Source organism: Fusarium coffeatum, assembly GCF_003316985.1.
Source record: "Fusarium coffeatum strain FIESC_28 chromosome Unknown BRIP53273_contig_15, whole genome shotgun sequence".
Classification (NCBI taxonomy): domain Eukaryota; kingdom Fungi; phylum Ascomycota; class Sordariomycetes; order Hypocreales; family Nectriaceae; genus Fusarium; species Fusarium coffeatum.
In genome coordinates, this window is record NW_022157813.1 from 63,038 (window position 1) to 81,875 (window position 18,838).

At 49.3% G+C, this 18,838-nt stretch overlaps 5 protein-coding genes across 5 annotated transcripts; 2 read left to right on the top strand and 3 right to left on the bottom strand.

The window, feature by feature from the left end:
• Positions 1-188: 188 nt before the first annotated feature.
• FIESC28_00588 (uncharacterized protein) lies at positions 189-3,646 on the bottom strand (the record flags this gene model as incomplete). Its single annotated transcript, XM_031154739.1, has 5 exons — positions 189-884; positions 935-1,201; positions 1,253-2,269; positions 2,314-2,321; positions 2,905-3,646. 5 exons carry the CDS (start codon positions 3,644-3,646, stop codon positions 189-191), a joined length of 2,730 nt encoding a protein of 909 aa, XP_031021182.1.
• A 2,980-nt stretch (positions 3,647-6,626) lies between these two features.
• Positions 6,627-8,101, bottom strand: FIESC28_00589 (uncharacterized protein; the record flags this gene model as incomplete). Its single annotated transcript, XM_031154740.1, has 3 exons — positions 6,627-7,222; positions 7,283-7,917; positions 7,971-8,101. 3 exons carry the CDS (start codon positions 8,099-8,101, stop codon positions 6,627-6,629), a joined length of 1,362 nt encoding a protein of 453 aa, XP_031021183.1.
• Positions 8,102-9,327: 1,226 nt separating this feature from the next.
• On the top strand, positions 9,328-10,915 carry FIESC28_00590 (uncharacterized protein; the record flags this gene model as incomplete). Its single annotated transcript, XM_031154741.1, has 2 exons — positions 9,328-9,446; positions 9,514-10,915. 2 exons carry the CDS (start codon positions 9,328-9,330, stop codon positions 10,913-10,915), a joined length of 1,521 nt encoding a protein of 506 aa, XP_031021184.1.
• Positions 10,916-10,981: 66 nt separating this feature from the next.
• FIESC28_00591 (uncharacterized protein) lies at positions 10,982-12,407 on the bottom strand (the record flags this gene model as incomplete). The annotated part of the gene is made up of 2 exons (XM_031154742.1): positions 10,982-12,163; positions 12,222-12,407. The coding sequence occupies 2 exons, from the start codon at positions 12,405-12,407 to the stop codon at positions 10,982-10,984; spliced, it is 1,368 nt and encodes a 455-aa protein (XP_031021185.1).
• Positions 12,408-17,499: 5,092 nt separating this feature from the next.
• On the top strand, positions 17,500-18,532 carry FIESC28_00592 (uncharacterized protein; the record flags this gene model as incomplete). Its single annotated transcript, XM_031154743.1, has 2 exons — positions 17,500-18,428; positions 18,484-18,532. The coding sequence occupies 2 exons, from the start codon at positions 17,500-17,502 to the stop codon at positions 18,530-18,532; spliced, it is 978 nt and encodes a 325-aa protein (XP_031021186.1).
• Between the last annotated feature and the right edge of the window lie 306 nt (positions 18,533-18,838).

Sequence of the window (18,838 nt, forward strand, 5' to 3'; positions counted from 1 at the left end):
CCTCTATAGTTGGTCGATTCTGTTTAACTTTTGGAAGGTTTTGTAATTCTCACCGCGCCATATTCACAGTCTTCTTGTTGCTACTGCTGGCGGATCATATCAAAAAGATTCTTTCGAGAAATCTAGTCACTTATTAAAATTATACTAGGTTCTAATATAGACGTCCTTCAACATCTTTCGATAGATCATCAATACATCTCCTTAAATTGTGCGAAGACGGTGCCATCGAGTCCATACATGCCACTCTGCGGGTCAGATACCTCCGGGTTCGAGGTTTGTCCTTGGCCCTGCCCTTGGCCTTCGTTCTCGTTGTACTGGAAGCCGTTCAAACCCACATAGCCCTCAAACATACGAGACATCTCAGCCTGGATACGCGATCCGTTCTGAGCCACCGAGTCTGATGTTGATGAAGACTGTTGGCCTGGCACTGAGGGCTTGCGGAAGCCCTGCTGTTGATCCATATGACCTCGTGCGAGTCCTATCATCCCTAACGCAGCTGTCGACTGAGGATCATCTTCGGGGTTCAGTCCGAAACGTGGTGCCACATCTTTGAGCGAGCGGATTGTCCTCCATAGCCTCTGTGATGCCCAACTCTTGGCAGATAGGTCCTTGACTAGTTCCAGGGCCATATAGAATTCTTCGCGACAATTAGAACTGAAGCGTACCGGAGCATGGACGGACGCGAGGAAGACGACGGCAATGGCTGATGTAAGAAATTGGTGATAAAAGACCTGCACACGCCTGTACAGGTTGGTCGTGTTATTTAAATGGCTGAGGTAGCGGATGGTGTCTTTTGCAATGTCGACAACGCGCTCTGACTGCGCAGGGTGCGCCATGATGCTTGTAGCGCTATGCAGGACAGGTGTGTAAAGCCAGATTCGCATCTAAAGATTGTCAGTTTGTCTGTGACCAGATTCCTTTTCAGGGTACTCACTTGATTCAAACGCAAATATGTCCAGATTCGCAACCGTTGGAGATTATAGGATGGCGTTGAGGTAATGTGCTTCTCTTTGTCCCAGTTGCGGACTTTAACCTCTTCGGGAATCTGCTCATACCACTGCAGCAGCTCTTGGTCAACGTTTTCCAGCTCCTCGGACCTTACATCACGGGCAAGGATTGGACCGAAATGAGCGACCTGCCGCCACACCTTTGCGCCTATACGGGAGTAGGTGATCATGGCGACGAGGTATGGGTATTCCTCCTATTATCTGATTAGTCAAGTTGATCTGCGTACCATGGAATCAATACTTACAGGGAACGGGAGCTGTGAATCAATCTCCTCATCTTGAACGACGAAAGGAAGTCCGGTTGCAAAAGCCCACCTTCTGTCTAGGACATAGGCTGACCAGAAGCTAACCAGAGCATTCTTTCGCTCCTCTTCATCCTGGATCCTCATCAGACCCGTTCTCTGATGGATACCAAGCTCCAAGCATAACCTGGCAACGTGACCCATAACGCGCCACGCCAGAATTTCGTCGTTGGACAGGAATCGGTAGCCAGCGACAAGGGCCAATATTGGTAGCGTTCCGACATCAGCAGCTTCAGCCATGAGCTTTCGGTTAAGTACTGTCTCCATGCTGTCGAACAAGCGAATTGCCTTATCGCTATGTCCGTGGTCTTCTACCACTAGCGCACAGCACATGATAATCTTAAGTTGTAGAGTTTTGTCGTCATTGATAAGCTCTCGGGGATTTTGTTGTCGGACTGATTCGAGATAAGTCGATAGACCCTTGGCATGAGATATGACAGTTTGGATATTCAGCACCGGATACATGATGCCGATCTCTTCCTCGTGCAAGCGGCACAGACGGACCATCTCGTCCTTATCGAATTCGTGGAGGGGATCTCCTGGGCGTGAGGACATCGTGCCCGCTCCTTCATTCATATGTACGTTCTCTTCGTCAGAGATACCCTTGTACCCCATGTTGTTGATGGTGTTGTTGGCAACATCCAGACTAAAGGCCATGCTCGTAGGGCCACGGAAAGAACCATACTTTGAACCATCATTACGATTGAACGAAGCGGAGCTATGGGACGGTGAAGGCGCAATTGTTGGCGTGCCATGACCATGTGACATTACTCGATCGCCACCCGAAGAGAAACGTGCAGGTTCGGTCTGCATGGTCTTGACTGTCTGGTGCAGCCAACCAACCTCTTCTTGAAGCCGGCCAAGCTGCGCTGTCATCTGCTTGAACTCGTCTGATTCTTTGAAGTTTCCGGAACAGCAGTTGGGCGCATACAGGCAAGCGAGGTTGAGGTTGCCGCACCGCTGGCATGGAGTTTCACCGTTGCATTTTATCTTGCGTCTCTTACATTCGTTGCTGCGACATGTTAGCTGGATCCGCCGGGTTAGGGTTGATGATGAAGAGGGTGCGCCATTGTGTGTTACATGCCAACGACGACAATGGATAGATATAGCAAGGAGAGTGTACTGACCATGCTATTGATATATACTATCATTGAGAAAATTGTATGTTAGCCAAGTGAACTCGCATGACACATGTAGAAGGGGTTTGATGCGTTAGGAGTAGGGACAGAGGGGAGGACTAGAGGTGTTGGTGACCCAGCAGCTTGGGTCCGATTATGTTGTGTAACGAGAAAGCCGAGATGTTTGACGCTTAGAAGCCTTATCATGTTTCGATAGGCGAATATCGCCAAGTCACGCGCTGCTGAGAAAGATCCTCATTGATCGTCTTGACCCTCGTCTCATATTTCGGAAACGACACCTCTTATCTCACCCCTTGTCCCATTCGATCTCATTTCTTTGACATCACGACGACCTAGGGCGGGAGGATAAACATAGCAAATGGGCAGGACTCACTCTGTTTCTTTTACTTCTTGTTTGCTTCCCATTATTTCCTTGTCCATCATCTGTTGACTTCCTCTTATTGGCATTGGACACACTCGCACCGTGGGCGGAATTGTCCCCGACAGAGGCGGAACTTGGGCTTGGTTGATTCTCGTAAGCAACAGCTGCACCCGCAGATGCTCCTACGGCGCTTCCGGGGGTCCGGGCAGGAGTTCCACCTCGTCCGGCGCCGGAACCGGGGCCGAGAGACGGGCTTGAAGTAGGATTCAAAACCGGTACTTGGGTAAGGAATCGCAAGTCGCTTGCTTGTGTCTCAATCTGCTCCATTGCGCCAAAATGGCCATTGACTGGGGCGGGATTTCCGGCAAGGGGCGATTGAGGATGTGAATGATGAGAGAAAAGTATCTGCTGATTGTGTAAGGGGAGTTGAATGTGGTGTGTGATTGGTGTCTGAGGATGAGTATAAGCCTGAGACTGAAGGTGCGTTTGAGGATGAGAATGAGGGTGGATGTGATTGTGAGCGCGAACTGCTAATGGTGACGCGAATTGGGCGAAAGGTATCGAATCTGGGGCTACAGCAACTGGGCCTAGTCCTTGGCCTTGACCTTGGCCCCGTACGGCTGGTACGGCTGGAACTTGCACCGGGCGCTGAGAACTGCGCCTACGCCAACGCCAGGTGCCACCTTGACCGTCGTTATTGCCAGGATAATGATGGCCTAGAGGTGATCCCACGTGACCCGAATATTCCGCAATGGAAGGAGCGGAACCCACACTCCGACCCTGGAAATCATCGGCTTCAACAACTTGAACTCCGCCGTCGTCAACATCCCCTTCCATCACTCCAAAGACGGAATAATAGTCGTCCACTTCAGTCTTCATTCAATAGACCTTTCAATTGACTTTTTCCGTTGAATGTTTCTTTCCTTCTCGATGACACGACGCCAAGCTCGAGGCGCTGCCGGTAAAGGAAATCTCAGCCGCAGCCAACCATAAGCGGCTGTCTCCTCTTACACGATCCGGATCCGCAGGTATTGACTCAAGTGTCGGAGCCGAGTCCAAAGCAATACAAGCCAGTTCAACAAGCAATCAAGCTTGTGACACAATGGCCTCGGTGCCAAAATCCCAGCCGTTTGGTATTGTCTGATAGTCGACTGGCTGACAAATAACGCTTGAGTTCCGGCTATGTCGATGTCGTTGTGATGCTTATGCAGCTCTCCCGTGGTGAACTTGTCGATAACGCACTTGGTCGTTGGGGAATGGCGTCGTCAAATATTCAGTCGATATCGAGAAATGAACCAAGTTTTCGCATACAATTCTTCGACGTTCTTCGTTTGCGATTTTCCAATGTCGTGGTTAAGCATACTCTTTAGCCACGACCACTCAGGGGATTTCCGGGGATTTCCTTCAACTTAAACAACTGCACCAGCGCTGAACTGTTCGACTATCAACTCTTCAAAGCGCCCAGCCCTTGTTCTCTGCCTTACGTGTGGAGATAGCATACACCCTCTAGTTCCCCTGGAACGCCGTCGTCCTATCATGCCGCACGCCTAGCCTCGTAGTCACAGTCTTCATATCCTCTGGGCGGAGTCCCCTCAGCTGTGCGCTGCTGGTTTCCTCAATTGGCATCATACCCTAGCTGCCTGACCAGACGTCAACTATGTAGCGCGGTCTCGAAGCGAGCGGTCCGGTATCGCACACTACACTACTTTGAATACCTTCGCCTAAGGTTACAAAACGCTTGGTACCACCCCCGCCATTGCATACATCACGCATTCGAAAGAAAGGGGTGAAACTATCTTGTAACCTCACCGGCTTAAAGCCTCGATGATCCAGTGTACGGGGAATTATATGTTTCTGGATAGCGTCGACACGGACGGATGTACGCCACGATATGTATGTAAACCTCGCTTCTCGAAAGAAAAAATCAAGCCGCTTTCCCCACGGCTGGATCATCAGAAGCCATTCTGCGCGCCGTGCACAAGAGTTTAAACCCACGAAACCATCTTCACCTCTCATACGACTTGAGCTCGGCTCGTATCAGAAGATAGTCGTGCCGCCGTCGATTATCTGCGGGAAACCTCATTAGCTACCATGCTAGTGCGAGTGGGGACCACGTTGTCAAATCTGCAAGCCACAGGGTTGCTTCTCCAGACGAGTTCCTGTTTCGGGACTATCGCTTCTTCCACTTGTCTTTGATTGGATCCAATAACGTTTCGGCAGCTGTTGGGCTCCAAGTTGCCTTGGAACTCAATGGGTTATCCCATGACTAGTTGAAGCCTCAACCTGCTTCTTGGGTCCAATCCCTATAAAGGCATGTTTCAGGGACACGGACACACAGCCAGATGGTCAGAGAGCCCTAGCCTTGTCGATGCCACGAGGTGGTTGATCACTTTACCCACTTAGCAAATTTAAGCTGAGAACACTATGGGGCAGGATCCACTCAGAGGTTCGCAACTCCTACGGCAAGCCCCATCACTCTCTGTACCGGTTATATGGCTTCCTCCACGGCAGCTAGTTCATTTCCACTAGGTTACCTGTCACGATGTCACTCTGATTAAGTTCTGCACTGATCCTGAAACCTCGGCATGAGCCATCAAACCTGGCATATCACTCAACGTCAAAAGTGATCTGATAGATTGTGCTTAAACCCATCGACATGGGACGAAGTGAGAAAGCTCAAAAACGTGTCTGAGGAATATTCCCTACTGGCTAGCGTGTCTATCTTATTGCCGAGCACTCCACTAGCCTCGGCATCTGAGATGAAGATGCGGATGCGGTACACCTCCATCAATGCACATTCCAGCCTCGAAACCACTCGCTTGGGCGATCTCGTTCACGTCAGAGTGGTCGGTTCTCGGCAAGCTACTTTTCATGAGTCATACGGATATCTTCGTACCACGCCTCAGTCTGGCTGGGTAAAGTCTAAGCTGGGGAGTCCACTTCAGTACTGTAACTATTATGTACAAGGACGTTGGATAATCTAAGGTATGTTGTTGTCATTCACGCCTTTTGCCCTACAGGACCCCTCTTGCCTTTCCCCTTGCATGGGACCAACGCTTGTGGTTTCAACCCTGGTTTGCCTACATTCTAGCCGTTGGCGTGAAAGTGAGGGCGCGACAAGCATACATCATGAACTGCCAAGCGATCTTAAAGACAACCCAGTCGATATTGCGATCAGACCGCTCGACTATCACTAAACCTTTTTGAGCCAATTATAAGCCAGTATATGAGAGTCGGCTACTATATTGCTTTTGTCCAGTCCCTGGGTATCGATATATTGGAATAGAGACAAGATGAAATTGGTCTGATCATATCAGCGACCAGCTTCATCCTCGTTCGAAACTTCAGACATACCCCATGTCGGTGAACCACGAACTGAGGCACGGTCATAAGGTTTCATCTCGCTCTCCAAAAACGAAAAGCGGATCTGGCTCAAATCGGCAATGTATTCGGCAGCGACTGACACATCGCGAAAGATTTCTTGGCAACTCAGCGAGCTGGGGTCACAGTACACCTATCAACAGGTCTCTGGATATTTGCTTGTCGCCAGACGTATGTCCTACGGATGTTGTTACCCGTCCTTCTCGAGGAGTGCAGTTACAATACTAGTCCCAGTTAAACAACATCATGGCTGTCAATGCAAATTCCAGGGCTCGAGCGATAGACGAGAAGGTCGTAGCCCTTGGAACAGACGTACAAACGTACCTGGCATTATTATCTACCAAACTGTATTATTTGGGTCGGGTTTGAATACTATGGTCCGGTCCACTAAGCTGTCCCGCAACTGGGACAAGCCACCACGTTTTTGTGCTCTATTCTAATCCAGATCTAGAGACTCTAACGACTCAGCAATAAACTTGGTGTACTGATCTTGCGACTCAGATACAGAGTTCCGTTCGGCCGGCGACCCGCTGTTCTCGGTGCCCCATTCGCCCCCGTCTCCGGCCTCACTTGGCTCCGTCTCGGTTTCGGCCGGTGTTTCCGGCGGTGTTTGCAGGCCGGTAATATCCGTTCTAGGAGTCATGTTTCTCTTCAACATACACATCTCAACTGTTATACCAGGACCAAAAGCACATCCCACAACGTAGTCGCGAACCCGGCCATCCGGCGCCATGGCATTCATCTCTTTTGACCGCAAACGATCCATGACGCTGAAGATTGTGGCAGAACTCGAGTTCCCGTGGTTGATGTAAGTGTCATAGCTTGCTCGCTGATGTTCTGGAGTGATGTCCATGACTTTCTCGGCACCAGAGAGGATGGTAGCACCGCCGGGGTGCATGGCCCAGTCGAAATCCGCTGCTTTTTGGTAGTCCGGAGGCAGTTGCGGTAAAGAAGCTTTGAGATCTGTGAAAGCTGGACCGATCGAGGCAGCAGTGAGCTTCGGCACGCGAGGTGTCAGTATAACCTTCCAGCCTGTACGGAGATATCATTGTCAGTATTTCATTTCGACCAGTTGGAAGGGCCGGAGCTTACCGACTGGGTCAACGTCAAAGCCCAGATCGTCCTCTGTGTCAGGGATGGTCCTGTGATCCCAGCCGAGCAGATCATACACAGGTTCAGAAGGCTCACCGATGCCGTTGCTCAATACGACGGCACTACCACAATCAGAAAATAGGCATGCGCCTATCCTTGTCTCCTGCAGCTCGTTGATGCTGTCTAGCTCACTGCGCACCATAGTGGTGCTGACTTCTAGTGCTACACATAGAACTCGGGCCGGCAGTCCCCGTGCTTTATGTCCCAGAGCCAGATTCGCGCCTGTTCGAAGCGTCGCCAGACCTCCACTGCAGCCCACGCCATGCAACAAGACCTTCTCGACGCCGTGAGTTATGCCCAGACCTTTTGCGACAAAGTGATCGAACCCCGGGTTTGCGCTGTCGGTACATGTTGTGGCGACTATGTGTGTGATGAATCGCGTATCGATCTTGGCCTCATCGATAGCCTTGCGAGCAGCTCTAATTGCGAGTGGGACACCGTCAGATTGGAATATGCTGTGGAGCTCAGCTATTGACGGGGCTTCTTTCTTGTTCACAGCAGGGTGGTCTGGTGTTCCAATAGACGATCGTGTATCAATTCCAGTATATCTGTTGATTCCGAGAACTTTCTTCATACTATCATGATCTCGTTAGCTATTGACACGGTTACAGTCCAGGAATATGCTTACGCAGGTGTATCAGGATAGAACTTGTCGCCGAGAGTATTGAGGCAAGTGTAATCTAACGAATGAGGCGGATATTCAGCGCTCAGGCCGATAATGGAGAGGCCCAGCTCTCCAAACGCGCTTGGAGCTGCCATGGTTGAAGCTTTTCGTGAAATTTGTGGCGTTTTCTATCCCCAACGTTTTGTTGAGGTTGAGATGGAATGAATACACAGCGATTGAGCGTTGCAACGTTATCTCCAGTATGATCAGACGAAATACTGACTCAATTGAATTGTTTCGACCCGAGGCAAAACAATGTCGTTGACGTGTGTAATCGCTAATATCCGTTATCTCGTTCGTCTTGTCCGCGTGAGCTTAATCGATGACGCTATCTTGATGCCAGAGCTAGGGGGTAGCTGCAGGTTGAATGCAGGGGTGAGGAAAGAGTGGAAGAGGGGAAATATAAGATGGTGATGTGTGTTTGTATATGGAGTATTCGTATTGAGGAAGAGGGAGAAGGTAGGATATTGATGTGTAAGGAGGATGGATTTGTTTACGCGACGGGAGGTAACCCAGAGAGTAGGTAGGCATGTAACAGTACTGTCTCGGGTATTGTTTGGAGGGGTTGACGTTGACGAGGGGCTATTATGCGATGATATGCTTGGACCAAGACATATGCAAACATTCAATAGACACGACATGAGCTGCCTATTCTGTCTTCTAGACATGGCAGCTTAAAGTTTCGCTTGTCTGTTCTGGGCAATTATTGATATTTAGCATATATACGCATTCAGCTGACGCAATCCAAGCTTCTATACAGTCGTAAGGACAGCTTTAATCGCAAGCGAGGAAATCTAGTCTAGAACTATCTTGTGATAACTTCCATTAAATCTGTGAAACTAATGCTGAAACCTCGTTGGTTCGCCCCTGGCTAAGAGATGTTTTGGTGGCCCTCGGTTGCAACGTCATCCCGCTGAGGTGGTGGGCTTATGTCAATCACACCGACGGAGGGATTGATACTCTAGCTCAGGCTGACATGGAGGTCTCTTTGCATCTTTTAGCTGCTGTGATGCTAATTTGTCAATTGTGTAAAGGTTGCCATACTTTGTCGCTAACGAATACGAGGAGCGATAACACCAGAGACATCATCGCATTAGTTGCGAATACGTCTCGTACTGTATCACAAATACTAACGGATATTTTCTGGATGAGAAACTTTTATACAGAAGCCAATTGTTGACTGTCTGGAAAGTCAATGAAACAAACAAGTTTCTTTCATTCAATGGGTCGATTTGAGGTTACATCATGATCTCGTACGTTTCGAGCAGGTGATACTGCAACAACTTCGACCTTGCAACCAAACACCATCATCGAGCCGATCATGGCCCTGCTCAGCCTCAACCTTCGAGATGGATTCATATTGGCAGTTGTGGCGATCATTTTCCTGTACATCTGGGAGAAGAAAACACTAAAAATCACTCGCAATGGCGAGGCTCTTAGGTTTGTCACAACTTACCCTATGCTCGCACCATCTCAAGTTGGCCAACATATACTAACCACCAAGCAGAAAACCACCAAACACGCTCCCACTCGTAGGAAATGGAATCATATTCCTTCAACCTCGTCAAAAGCTCTTTTCGTGGTTTCACCGCTGTGAGCGTCTTTACGGTTATGAGACCCTTCATATCACGGTCCCCTCTTTACCACCAGGTGTAATCGTCAACGACCCGCAGAATCTGGACTTCATCTTCCGCAACGAGGGCGTTTTTGAGAAGGGTGATTTCTTTAAGCAACGCTCCTGGGATCTTTTCGGTCATGGTATCATCAATGTTGACGGCGAGTTCTGGCGGCTTCAGCGTAAGGCGGGATTACGATTCTTGTCTGCAGCAGCGTTGAAGACTTTGACGAACGAGAGGTTACCTGAATATTTGGAACAGGCTATATGTGTTCTAAAAGCGAAGGAAGGCGGAGGAGAAGTGGTGGATTTGCAAGCTGTGGTCCATGAAGTGACAACACAATTGATGGGACGCATGGCGTATAACATGGAGATGCACGCCGATGATGATTTCACGGTTGCCTTTGAGCATGCTTCGGGGGCTACTGCAGAGAGATTCCAGAACCCTCTCTGGTTTCTTACTGAGATGCTCACCGGAGCACGAATGCGACGCTCAATCGCAATCGTGAAGGCATACGGGAAACGCATAGTTACGAGCGCTGTCGCTGATCGCAAGGCAGTGGAAGGCAAGACTCAATCGGACGCACCAGGAAGTCTCATACAGTCTCTACTCGATTCTATCGGGGACGAGACTCTTGTGGCAGATGCAGCCCTGAACTACCTCTCAGCAGGAAGAGATACAGTCGCACAAGCTCTGACATGGACTCTATATCTTCTCATGAAGCACCCCCAAGTGGCGACCAAGCTCCGCGAATCGGTCGAGAGCCTCCGAGATGAAGACGGTACCAAAACCGACGATCCTGAACTTCTCACACCAGTACGATTACCATACGTCCTAGCCGTCTTCTACGAGTCACTTCGCCTTCGACCTCCCATCCCTTTCGAAATCAAGCAAGCCCAACAAGCAACCACCCTTCCCGATGGGACATTCCTACCAGCTGGTGCAATCGTGGTCTGGTGCGCCTGGGCAATGGGCCGTTCGCATACGACATGGGGCTCTGATGCAGATGAGTTCCGCCCGGAGCGTTGGTTGACAACATCATCATCTGGAGGTGTGACCGTTGCTCAGCGTCCAGCGTCTGAGTTCCCTGTCTTTAACGGCGGACCGCGAGTGTGCCTGGGAAAGAAGATGGCAGAGTTAGTTGCGGTACAGACACTGGCAAGACTAGTGCCTCTGTTCGATTTTGCACCTGCTTTCAAGGGTGAAAGAGTGAGCAAGAGTAGCTTGACTCTGCCAATGGAGGGAGGTTTGCCTGTATATGTGCAGCATCGAGAATCCCCATCTGTATCATAACGAGCACCATCACTCTATATAACCAAACTTTTATTGACTCCTGGTATCGCTATGCTTTGTGTACGCCTAGTCAAAAGTAATCTTTGATCCTGCAAACGCCGCCGTCTTCTCCGCATCCTTGGCCTGCTTCCTCGCCGCCCAACTAGGATGTAGCGGTCCCTCATCGTCCTTCTTCGGCGGCGGCCTGTTCACCTCAGGCTTGCTCTCTACCCTCGCACCACCAGAGAGAGGGTTGCGAATGCCCTTCTTCCAAGGTGTTCGCGGGCCATCTTCTGGTCCTACAGCACCGCGCTTGCCATCCCAGCCAGAATCACGACCGCGCTTTGTTTCCCAAGCTGGTTTTTGCAAGTGCTTGGCCTTGTTACCGTACTTCTTCTCTGCGATGGCCTGTCGTTGTTTCTGACCGAGTCGCTTCTTGGGAGGCGCGACATCAATATCGGACGCAGACTCAGAGCCTGAGATGTAACCGCCCATGAGTGAAGGTAGGAATGTCGAGCCCCTAACAGTGGCGGGTGCTGCTGCCTTGGCCTTTTTCTTCTTGGCTGGGGGTGGTGAAGGAGATGCGGACACCGACATCTCTTCTTGAGCGTCGGATTCTGATTCTGATTCGGAGCCAAGGTCGGGTGCTGCGTCTGAACCGGAAACGGAGATATCGTCGAGGTTAACCTGTTCCTTGCCCTTGAACTGCGCATACTTCTTCATGAAGTCTTCGTCATCCTCTGAGCCTGATGATCCGCCTAGTAGATGATCGTATTTCGACAGAGATTTCTCTTCGTTCGCTGCATCGTCGCTATCGATATCTTCGGGTTCTTGAACAGGATCATCATTATCCGAGAAACCTCCCCATTCCGACTCTTCCTCATCCTCTTCTTCCTTCTCAATCGATGCGCGCACGTCTTCCTTAGCACTCTTCGCCTCTGCCTTGGGTTCCTCTTCTATCCTGTCTGACGGCTGCTCCTCTTTCTCTTCCTTCTTGTTCTTTCGCACGCGCTTCGCCTTTCCAGGCAGAGGGACGTCGAGGGCTTGGCAGAATGTAGCGATGGCGCGGGTGATGGCTTGCTTGACGAGCTCGCGATTGTACAGTCCACTTGTGACATTGTGTAGGGCAGTTTGTTCGTCGGGTGTGAGTTCGGGTTTGGGGACGCCGGTGCGAACCTCTTCGGGCAGGCTGGGTGATGCAGCGAGGTCCTTGACTTTAAGAATCGACGAGTACAGGTGAGCGCGGGCGGTTTGATGAAGATCGAGCGACTAGTAGACTCCAAGTCAGAAAATATCCAATTAAAAAACCAAAATGAGGAATTGTTACCTTCAGGACGGTCACCTCTCGTTCCAATCTTTCCTTCTTCGCAGGCTCGACTCCATCTTCGTGAAGTCTCTTGCTGTATCGCTGACGCTCCAGACCCTTTGCGGCTTTGAGAGCCTTTGAAACGTCATTGCAGCTCTTCTCGAGCTTCTCTCCCAGATTGGGTTCTCCGCGCTTTCGTTTGGGCATGGTTGGGTCTTTTTATGTTGGTTGGTGGTCACTTTCGCTGTGTCGCAAAAAGTTCTAAATCGGAGCCGCGACAAAACTTACTTACAGTGTGAAGGATAAGACGATAACAGTACATTACGGGCGGATAGAGTTGAATAGTACGGTGCGAATTCCTGCACTAGCTTCATTCACATGGTGATGGTGGGGTTCACTCTAAATGCCCGCGTATCAACTTACATAAATTAATTCTTGTGAAGACTATGGTCTGAATGCTCTGTAGCGACTTAGCATTTCTTTAAAGAATACTCAATTAGGCATGAGAGACGTGTTTCTACTCCGTAAGCTACAGCACCAAGTCGTCAATGCACAAACATTCAGATACATGTCTAAGTCATTAAGCTGGTCAGCTCAACCACAACGTTCATCTAGGTACCTATCGTGAAGTGCCATGAGATAATGAGTCCAAAGCTTCTATAAGTAAGTCTATATTTATCGAGCCTTTTCACTGAGTAGACATACCCTCGGATATCGACCGAGTCTAACTCTTTAAGAACATAAATGTTTTTTTTCTTGATATAAGGCCCGGACGCTCTTAATACCCGACGTCATATAAAATTAATTGTATGCCCTCAAAATACCCGCGGCAGTGCTCGGTAATAGTATTTCAAATAGCTCAAAATGTTGATGACCGACTTCTTGGCGGTGTATTCATCTTCCGTGAGTCTTTGATGCACGTTGCTACATCTCGTAATCCGAAAGGCTCTCGACCAAGCTCGGGTCGATTAGTTGCCGATTAGTTACCGCGGACAAGCTACCATGATATAAAACATCAATCAAATATGTAAGACGTCGTTGGATAGTGTGGATCTAGACGGCAGGATCGCTAACAAGGGAACATAAAAAAGAGTGCATTCCCGCAACTTGAAGTCCGGAGACCCACTGGTTGGTGTTGAGAGGCCAAGAGGCTGAAAAGCATGGGTCAGCATTGAGAGAATGTTTCGGTTGAGTTAGAGAAAAAAAGTCAACTTCATGATTTGTTGTAGAGCCAGGGTTTTCGCACATCGAAAGCCGGTGCTTATAGCCAATCCTTTAGCATCATGTTATCTGGGACAAGCGCAAGGGATGCGACGTCGCGAACTTTACATTTCCGATTAGACAGACAATATGACCTTTTCAGGAGAGGCATAAGTCTTGGCTTACTCGCGACGTAATGAGTTACCAGGTTCTCCGGTCAAAACCGGCTGTGTTGGGGAGAGAGGTTTTAAGAGTACCTTAGAACAAGACATCATGATGGTGGAGTGCTTTTAGGGGTCTATGAAGTGACATGATTGGGGAATGAATATGAGTGTCTACGAGATGACTTTACCCAGTGTCATGAAGCGTCGGTAACCGTTCTTTGCCGTATCATGGCATAGCAAAATATGGTGAGTGTTTTGGGACAGCCCCCAAACACTCTAAACTGTCGTTATCATGATACCTCAACGTTTATCCACCGACCTGTCCCCAAAGTCAAATGGACTCTTCCTCAGATTCCCATGTGAACAGGCATTCAGGACCGAAAATACCGGTGAAAGTGAGACTATGCGAGGTTTGAGGCGCGGTGACGAGCAATGTTGTTGTAAGCAGGAATCTCGCGATTTTGGGGTCAACTGCTAGGGCTGAGGCTCTTTGGGGGTTGGGGTTCCATCATGAGAACACCATGTCTCAACTCCAACTTTTCTTCACTATTGGAGACAACGGACCAAGAATACTGCACTTTTGTTGAAGCCCCAACCCAATTCACATGCTTTTCGTATTATTAGGTATGATAAGATACGTAGCAATGGAAGCTAGCGGTCTGCTTATCGGTATTTGCGACTCCGAAGATTGGTTGCTCCTCGGAACATACTTCCTCGGACCCTGCACCGGACATGTAACAGCGCATATCAAACATGGAATTTTCTAACTCACGCCTTTCTTTCTAGAGACACCACCAGACAGGGTATCTTAGGTTGAGGCTCAGTTTCAAGGTAACCATAATGCCGATAAGTATCTCATTGTTGAGCGTTTACAGCATGTTGCAGATTACGTTAGAATAAACGGGCCGTTACAACTGCCAGGATATCTCTTGTTGAGAAAGTCGCGGCTGGCTGTTAGAGACAGTTTACATGTGAAAAAGGCTTGTCTGAAGTTAGGATGCAAGACAACTTGTGACCATGATACAGTGTCTCGATCAAATTCAACAAGTTATGTTCCTCGGATTCGGTTCCACAAAGCCCTTGGAAATGGCGTCGATACTACTCGGTAACCTCATCCTCTGAGGTTTCCATGTAATAACCGAGGATATTAAGAACGAACGGACCAGTGTTGCGGCTTTAATGTGACAGTGGTTTCTGATTTAGACGCCGGTGAAGAACAATATTTACGCATCCTTGCATCATTCAGGACTTCAATGTCCTAGTCTCAGACGACCCTTGTTGATTCCTGATGACGATTGACCGGGGGTGAGACGGGAATTGGAACAGGCTAGTCGGGAATTAGGCGCATCAACTGTCTTGTTTGAGAACTAAATGGTTTCGATATGCAAGTTTGATACTTCTTTCATGATGCTCAAGTATTTCAATCTGTATTAAGAGCACACAACAGTTGCAATATCTAGGTATAAATAGAGTTAGCAGTTGACGGAGACAAGATAGACTCTGTGGAGCTGAGATTCGGTAGCTGTAGTGGAGTCCTTGTTCGGTTCGGCAGTGTTTGACGCCTGTATCCACCAACATCCACTGCGAGCCGCGCTGACGGTTCAGTTGTTGAGTGTCGAAGACGAAGTGCTATGGTTTTGATTGTATTCCAGCCTTCCAGGGAACAAATAGAAGCAATCGTCCGAGAAGCGCCGATACATATCAGATCTTTATTGGTCAGGATTGTATTGAATGCTCAACGGGCCTTTTCAAGGAAACTCGGTCCTGAACTGCGGCGGCATAAGCGGCGGTAGTCATTCCATATATAGGGATTCCATCTGAATTGAGCTCACAAACAACTGTTTCTACCCTCATTCTACCAAGATATTACCCTTTCTGTTCAAAGTGCTAACACTTCATCCTTTCGTCAGGCTAGTATCAACATCTGATGTTGATATCATAAATGCAACCAATAAGATAGCTCCCGTTTATTACCGTCTGTTGCGTCATTGCTGGAGTTTCATTCCACCACTCCCATCAACAGAACAGCACTTTTGAGACGAAAGCCTAGACCTTGGCTACATGTGACTGTACTTCTCCACGTCTGGCGTTGCTGCAGCTGCAGCCACAGAGGACGCTTAATTGCTTATGGTCAAGGCCAGCCCCTCACTTGCAGCGTAAGCAGAGTTAAAGCTTAAGGTACAAGGCAGCTCGAGTTATCAATTTACTATCAATTGATATCTATAAATTCATTCGAAACTTTGGTGAGAAGCATATCAGATACTCAGATTCTATAATTAGTTGTTCAACAGTTTTGACACAGCTCATTGGCGCCCAACATGGCCTGTCAAATAGCAGAGCTGTCTACTGTTACAATAACTCTGACGCTGCAACAGCTCTTGGTTACAGCTACCAACTGAGAATGAGGGGGTGTCAATCCCGAGGAACCAACGGCGTTACGTTGATTACAGCTTGAATTGGCTAAACAACGCGTTAGCTGGGACCTTGATCATCATACCATTAACCCGCTTCAATCATGGACGAAAACCCAACGCAAGCCTGGCAGACCAGACCAGATCAAAGCACAGCCATCAACCCCGCATTCGATACAAGAGCCGATGGCCCGTTGCACTGTACCGTACTCGACAAAGCTGAACGCGTCGACACAATTACTTCACTGTGTTACTGTACAGTACAGTATCGACGGACTGAACCTTGGTATGTGACCTTGTTCGGTGACTGGCTCGGCGGGCGCCCTTCTCTTCCCTCTCTGGTCACTGGTGGAGGGTCGCCAGTGGTTGATATCGACGCGCCAGCTTCACAACGATGAGCTGGATCAACATCACAACAGGTCTCGTGCTTCCTTTTCTGATGTAGCAGTAGCAGTAGCGACAGCAACAACGTTTTGTCAAGTCTTTCGTTCGCCGTTCTCTCGGTCGTTCGGAAAGATTGTGATCAATCCCCTCTTTCGTTGCCCATCTCAAAGAGGTATCAATAGCCTGTCCTCTCTTGTCGCTTGCTGTTCTATAATTCTTGCTTCCTCCCACATCTCACTCCTCCCATCAACATCTGAACGTGACGCCGATCGTAAAGCCTCTTTTTGCTCTGCTACAGTACAGGACTGCACTGAAGCGTTGTTGAGACCCCAAGCACTTACCTCCGTCTTGTTCCCTTGAGATTCCAATTTCAACAGCTCCGAAAACTCCCTCTGCTCAACCATCAACAAGTGGCTTTGCGCCTTGTATCAAAGAGCTTCGTTTCGTCTTTCAATTTTTCCTGTAAGCTCTCCTCGCCCGGCAGTTGTCTCTGTTTCCTGTTTGTCGCTGTACCTAATGCTTCGCGGCAATTAGATACGGAAACGTACGGGAGCTTGAAATCCTCGGATATCAACCTTTTCTTTCTGCTTGTTCTTTGGTAAGCTCATTTCTGTTTCTGGTGATCCCCCATATCCAGCTCCAGCAAGCCTAAGACATGGCGGGGAAGGCCCACTGTGCCGCGGGCGGGACCCAGCAGCGGGAATCTACCCCCGCCCCGTTCATGCCTGGCTCTTGTCATCTGCACACCCCTCGAATCCTTCTTCAGACCCCCCGAGACAAGACTCAATGTCCCCCACACCCAAGGCACTTCAGGTCCGGGCATGCACCTCCATTTTCGAGCCAAGCTCAAGCTCAAGGCTATGTCACTACCCTCGGATGTCTTCGGTTCCTGAAAGATGGCTGTAACTTGGTTGTATTGGCCGTAGTTGGCCATGATTAGTGCGGCCCTCCACAAGCAGTCATGATATTATAAAGACCCAATCATGCCCACGACATGTATCTGAACTTGCACTTGCACCAGACCAACCTCAAGCAAACTTACTTACCAATCCTCCTAGAAGACAACGACTCACTCGAATCGGTCGTGCCTTCTTTCAGATCGACTTCTCTTCGAGCAAAACTCATCTCCATATATCCATCATGAGCCAAACATTTAAGCAGGCAGCTGAATCAGCTCGCTCAAAGGCTCGAGGAGACTCAGCCGCCATCGCCAATGACCTCCTCCACACTCCTGCCATGAGGGCCGCTCTCCCTTTCATCAACGGTGGTATCGCCGGCATGGTAGCCACAACAGTCATCCAACCTGTCGACATGGTTAAGGTCCGCATCCAACTCGCTGGCGAGGGAACTGCTACCGGCCCCAAGCCTAGTCCCTTGTCTGTCACTCGACAAATCATCGCTAGCGGAAAGGTCCTTGACCTTTACACTGGTCTATCAGCAGGTCTTCTGCGCCAGGCCGTCTACACCACCGCCCGCTTGGGCATGTTCGACACGCTCATGGGCACCTTGTCCGCTAGAGCGAAGGCTGATGGCCGATCAGTTGGTTTCAAGGAGAGAGCCACTGCCGGTCTCACTGCTGGTGGTATCGCTGCCATGATCGGAAACCCCGCTGATCTTGCTCTCATTCGAATGCAGAGTGACGGTCTCAAGCCCCTCGCTGAGCGAAAGAACTATAAGTCGGTAATTGATGCTTTGACCAGCATTGCAAAGAGTGAAGGTGTCGGTGCTCTTTGGGCCGGTGCTGCTCCCACGGTCGCCCGCGCTATGGCTCTCAACTTTGGTCAACTTGCTTTCTTCAGTGAAGCCAAGGTTCAACTCAAGAACAACACCGATCTCTCCGCTCGAACCCAGACCCTCACCGCCAGTGCCATCGCCGGTTTCTTCGCTTCCTTCTTCTCACTACCATTCGACTTTGTCAAGACACGTCTGCAGAAGCAGTCTAAGGGTCCCGATGGCAAACTCCCCTACCGAAGCATGGCCGACTGCTTCTCCAAGGTTGCTAAGCAGGAGGGTCTCGGTCGCTTCTACCGTGGCTTCGGCACATACTACATCCGCATCGCTCCTCACGCGTAAGAACTCTTTCTCGCTGGATCTCGATGAACATCTCGCTAACTTGACTCGCAGTATGGTGACACTAATCGTTGCCGATTACCTTGGCTTTATCACCAAGTGAACGAATCGATGAATGATAAATGAAGCGGAAGAATAATCGGTCGGACGGATAGAATTCGACTGTTTGGCGTTATTTGGCGTGCTGGAACTTGGTATAGTTTTTTCGGGTAGGAGCTGCAGATACCATTGCTGCTATGGTTTAGGATTTTCTTATGTTATTATGAAGTAGTTCATGAGATATTGATCAAGTAAAAGAACACTTGTCAGAAAGATCCGTTGTTCGGGTGATGTTTGTTGTGCAGATGGAGCTGTAGTAAATTGGCTCATGTGAGGTGTAACTTCCTTTTCTCCGTGAGCTGACTAAATG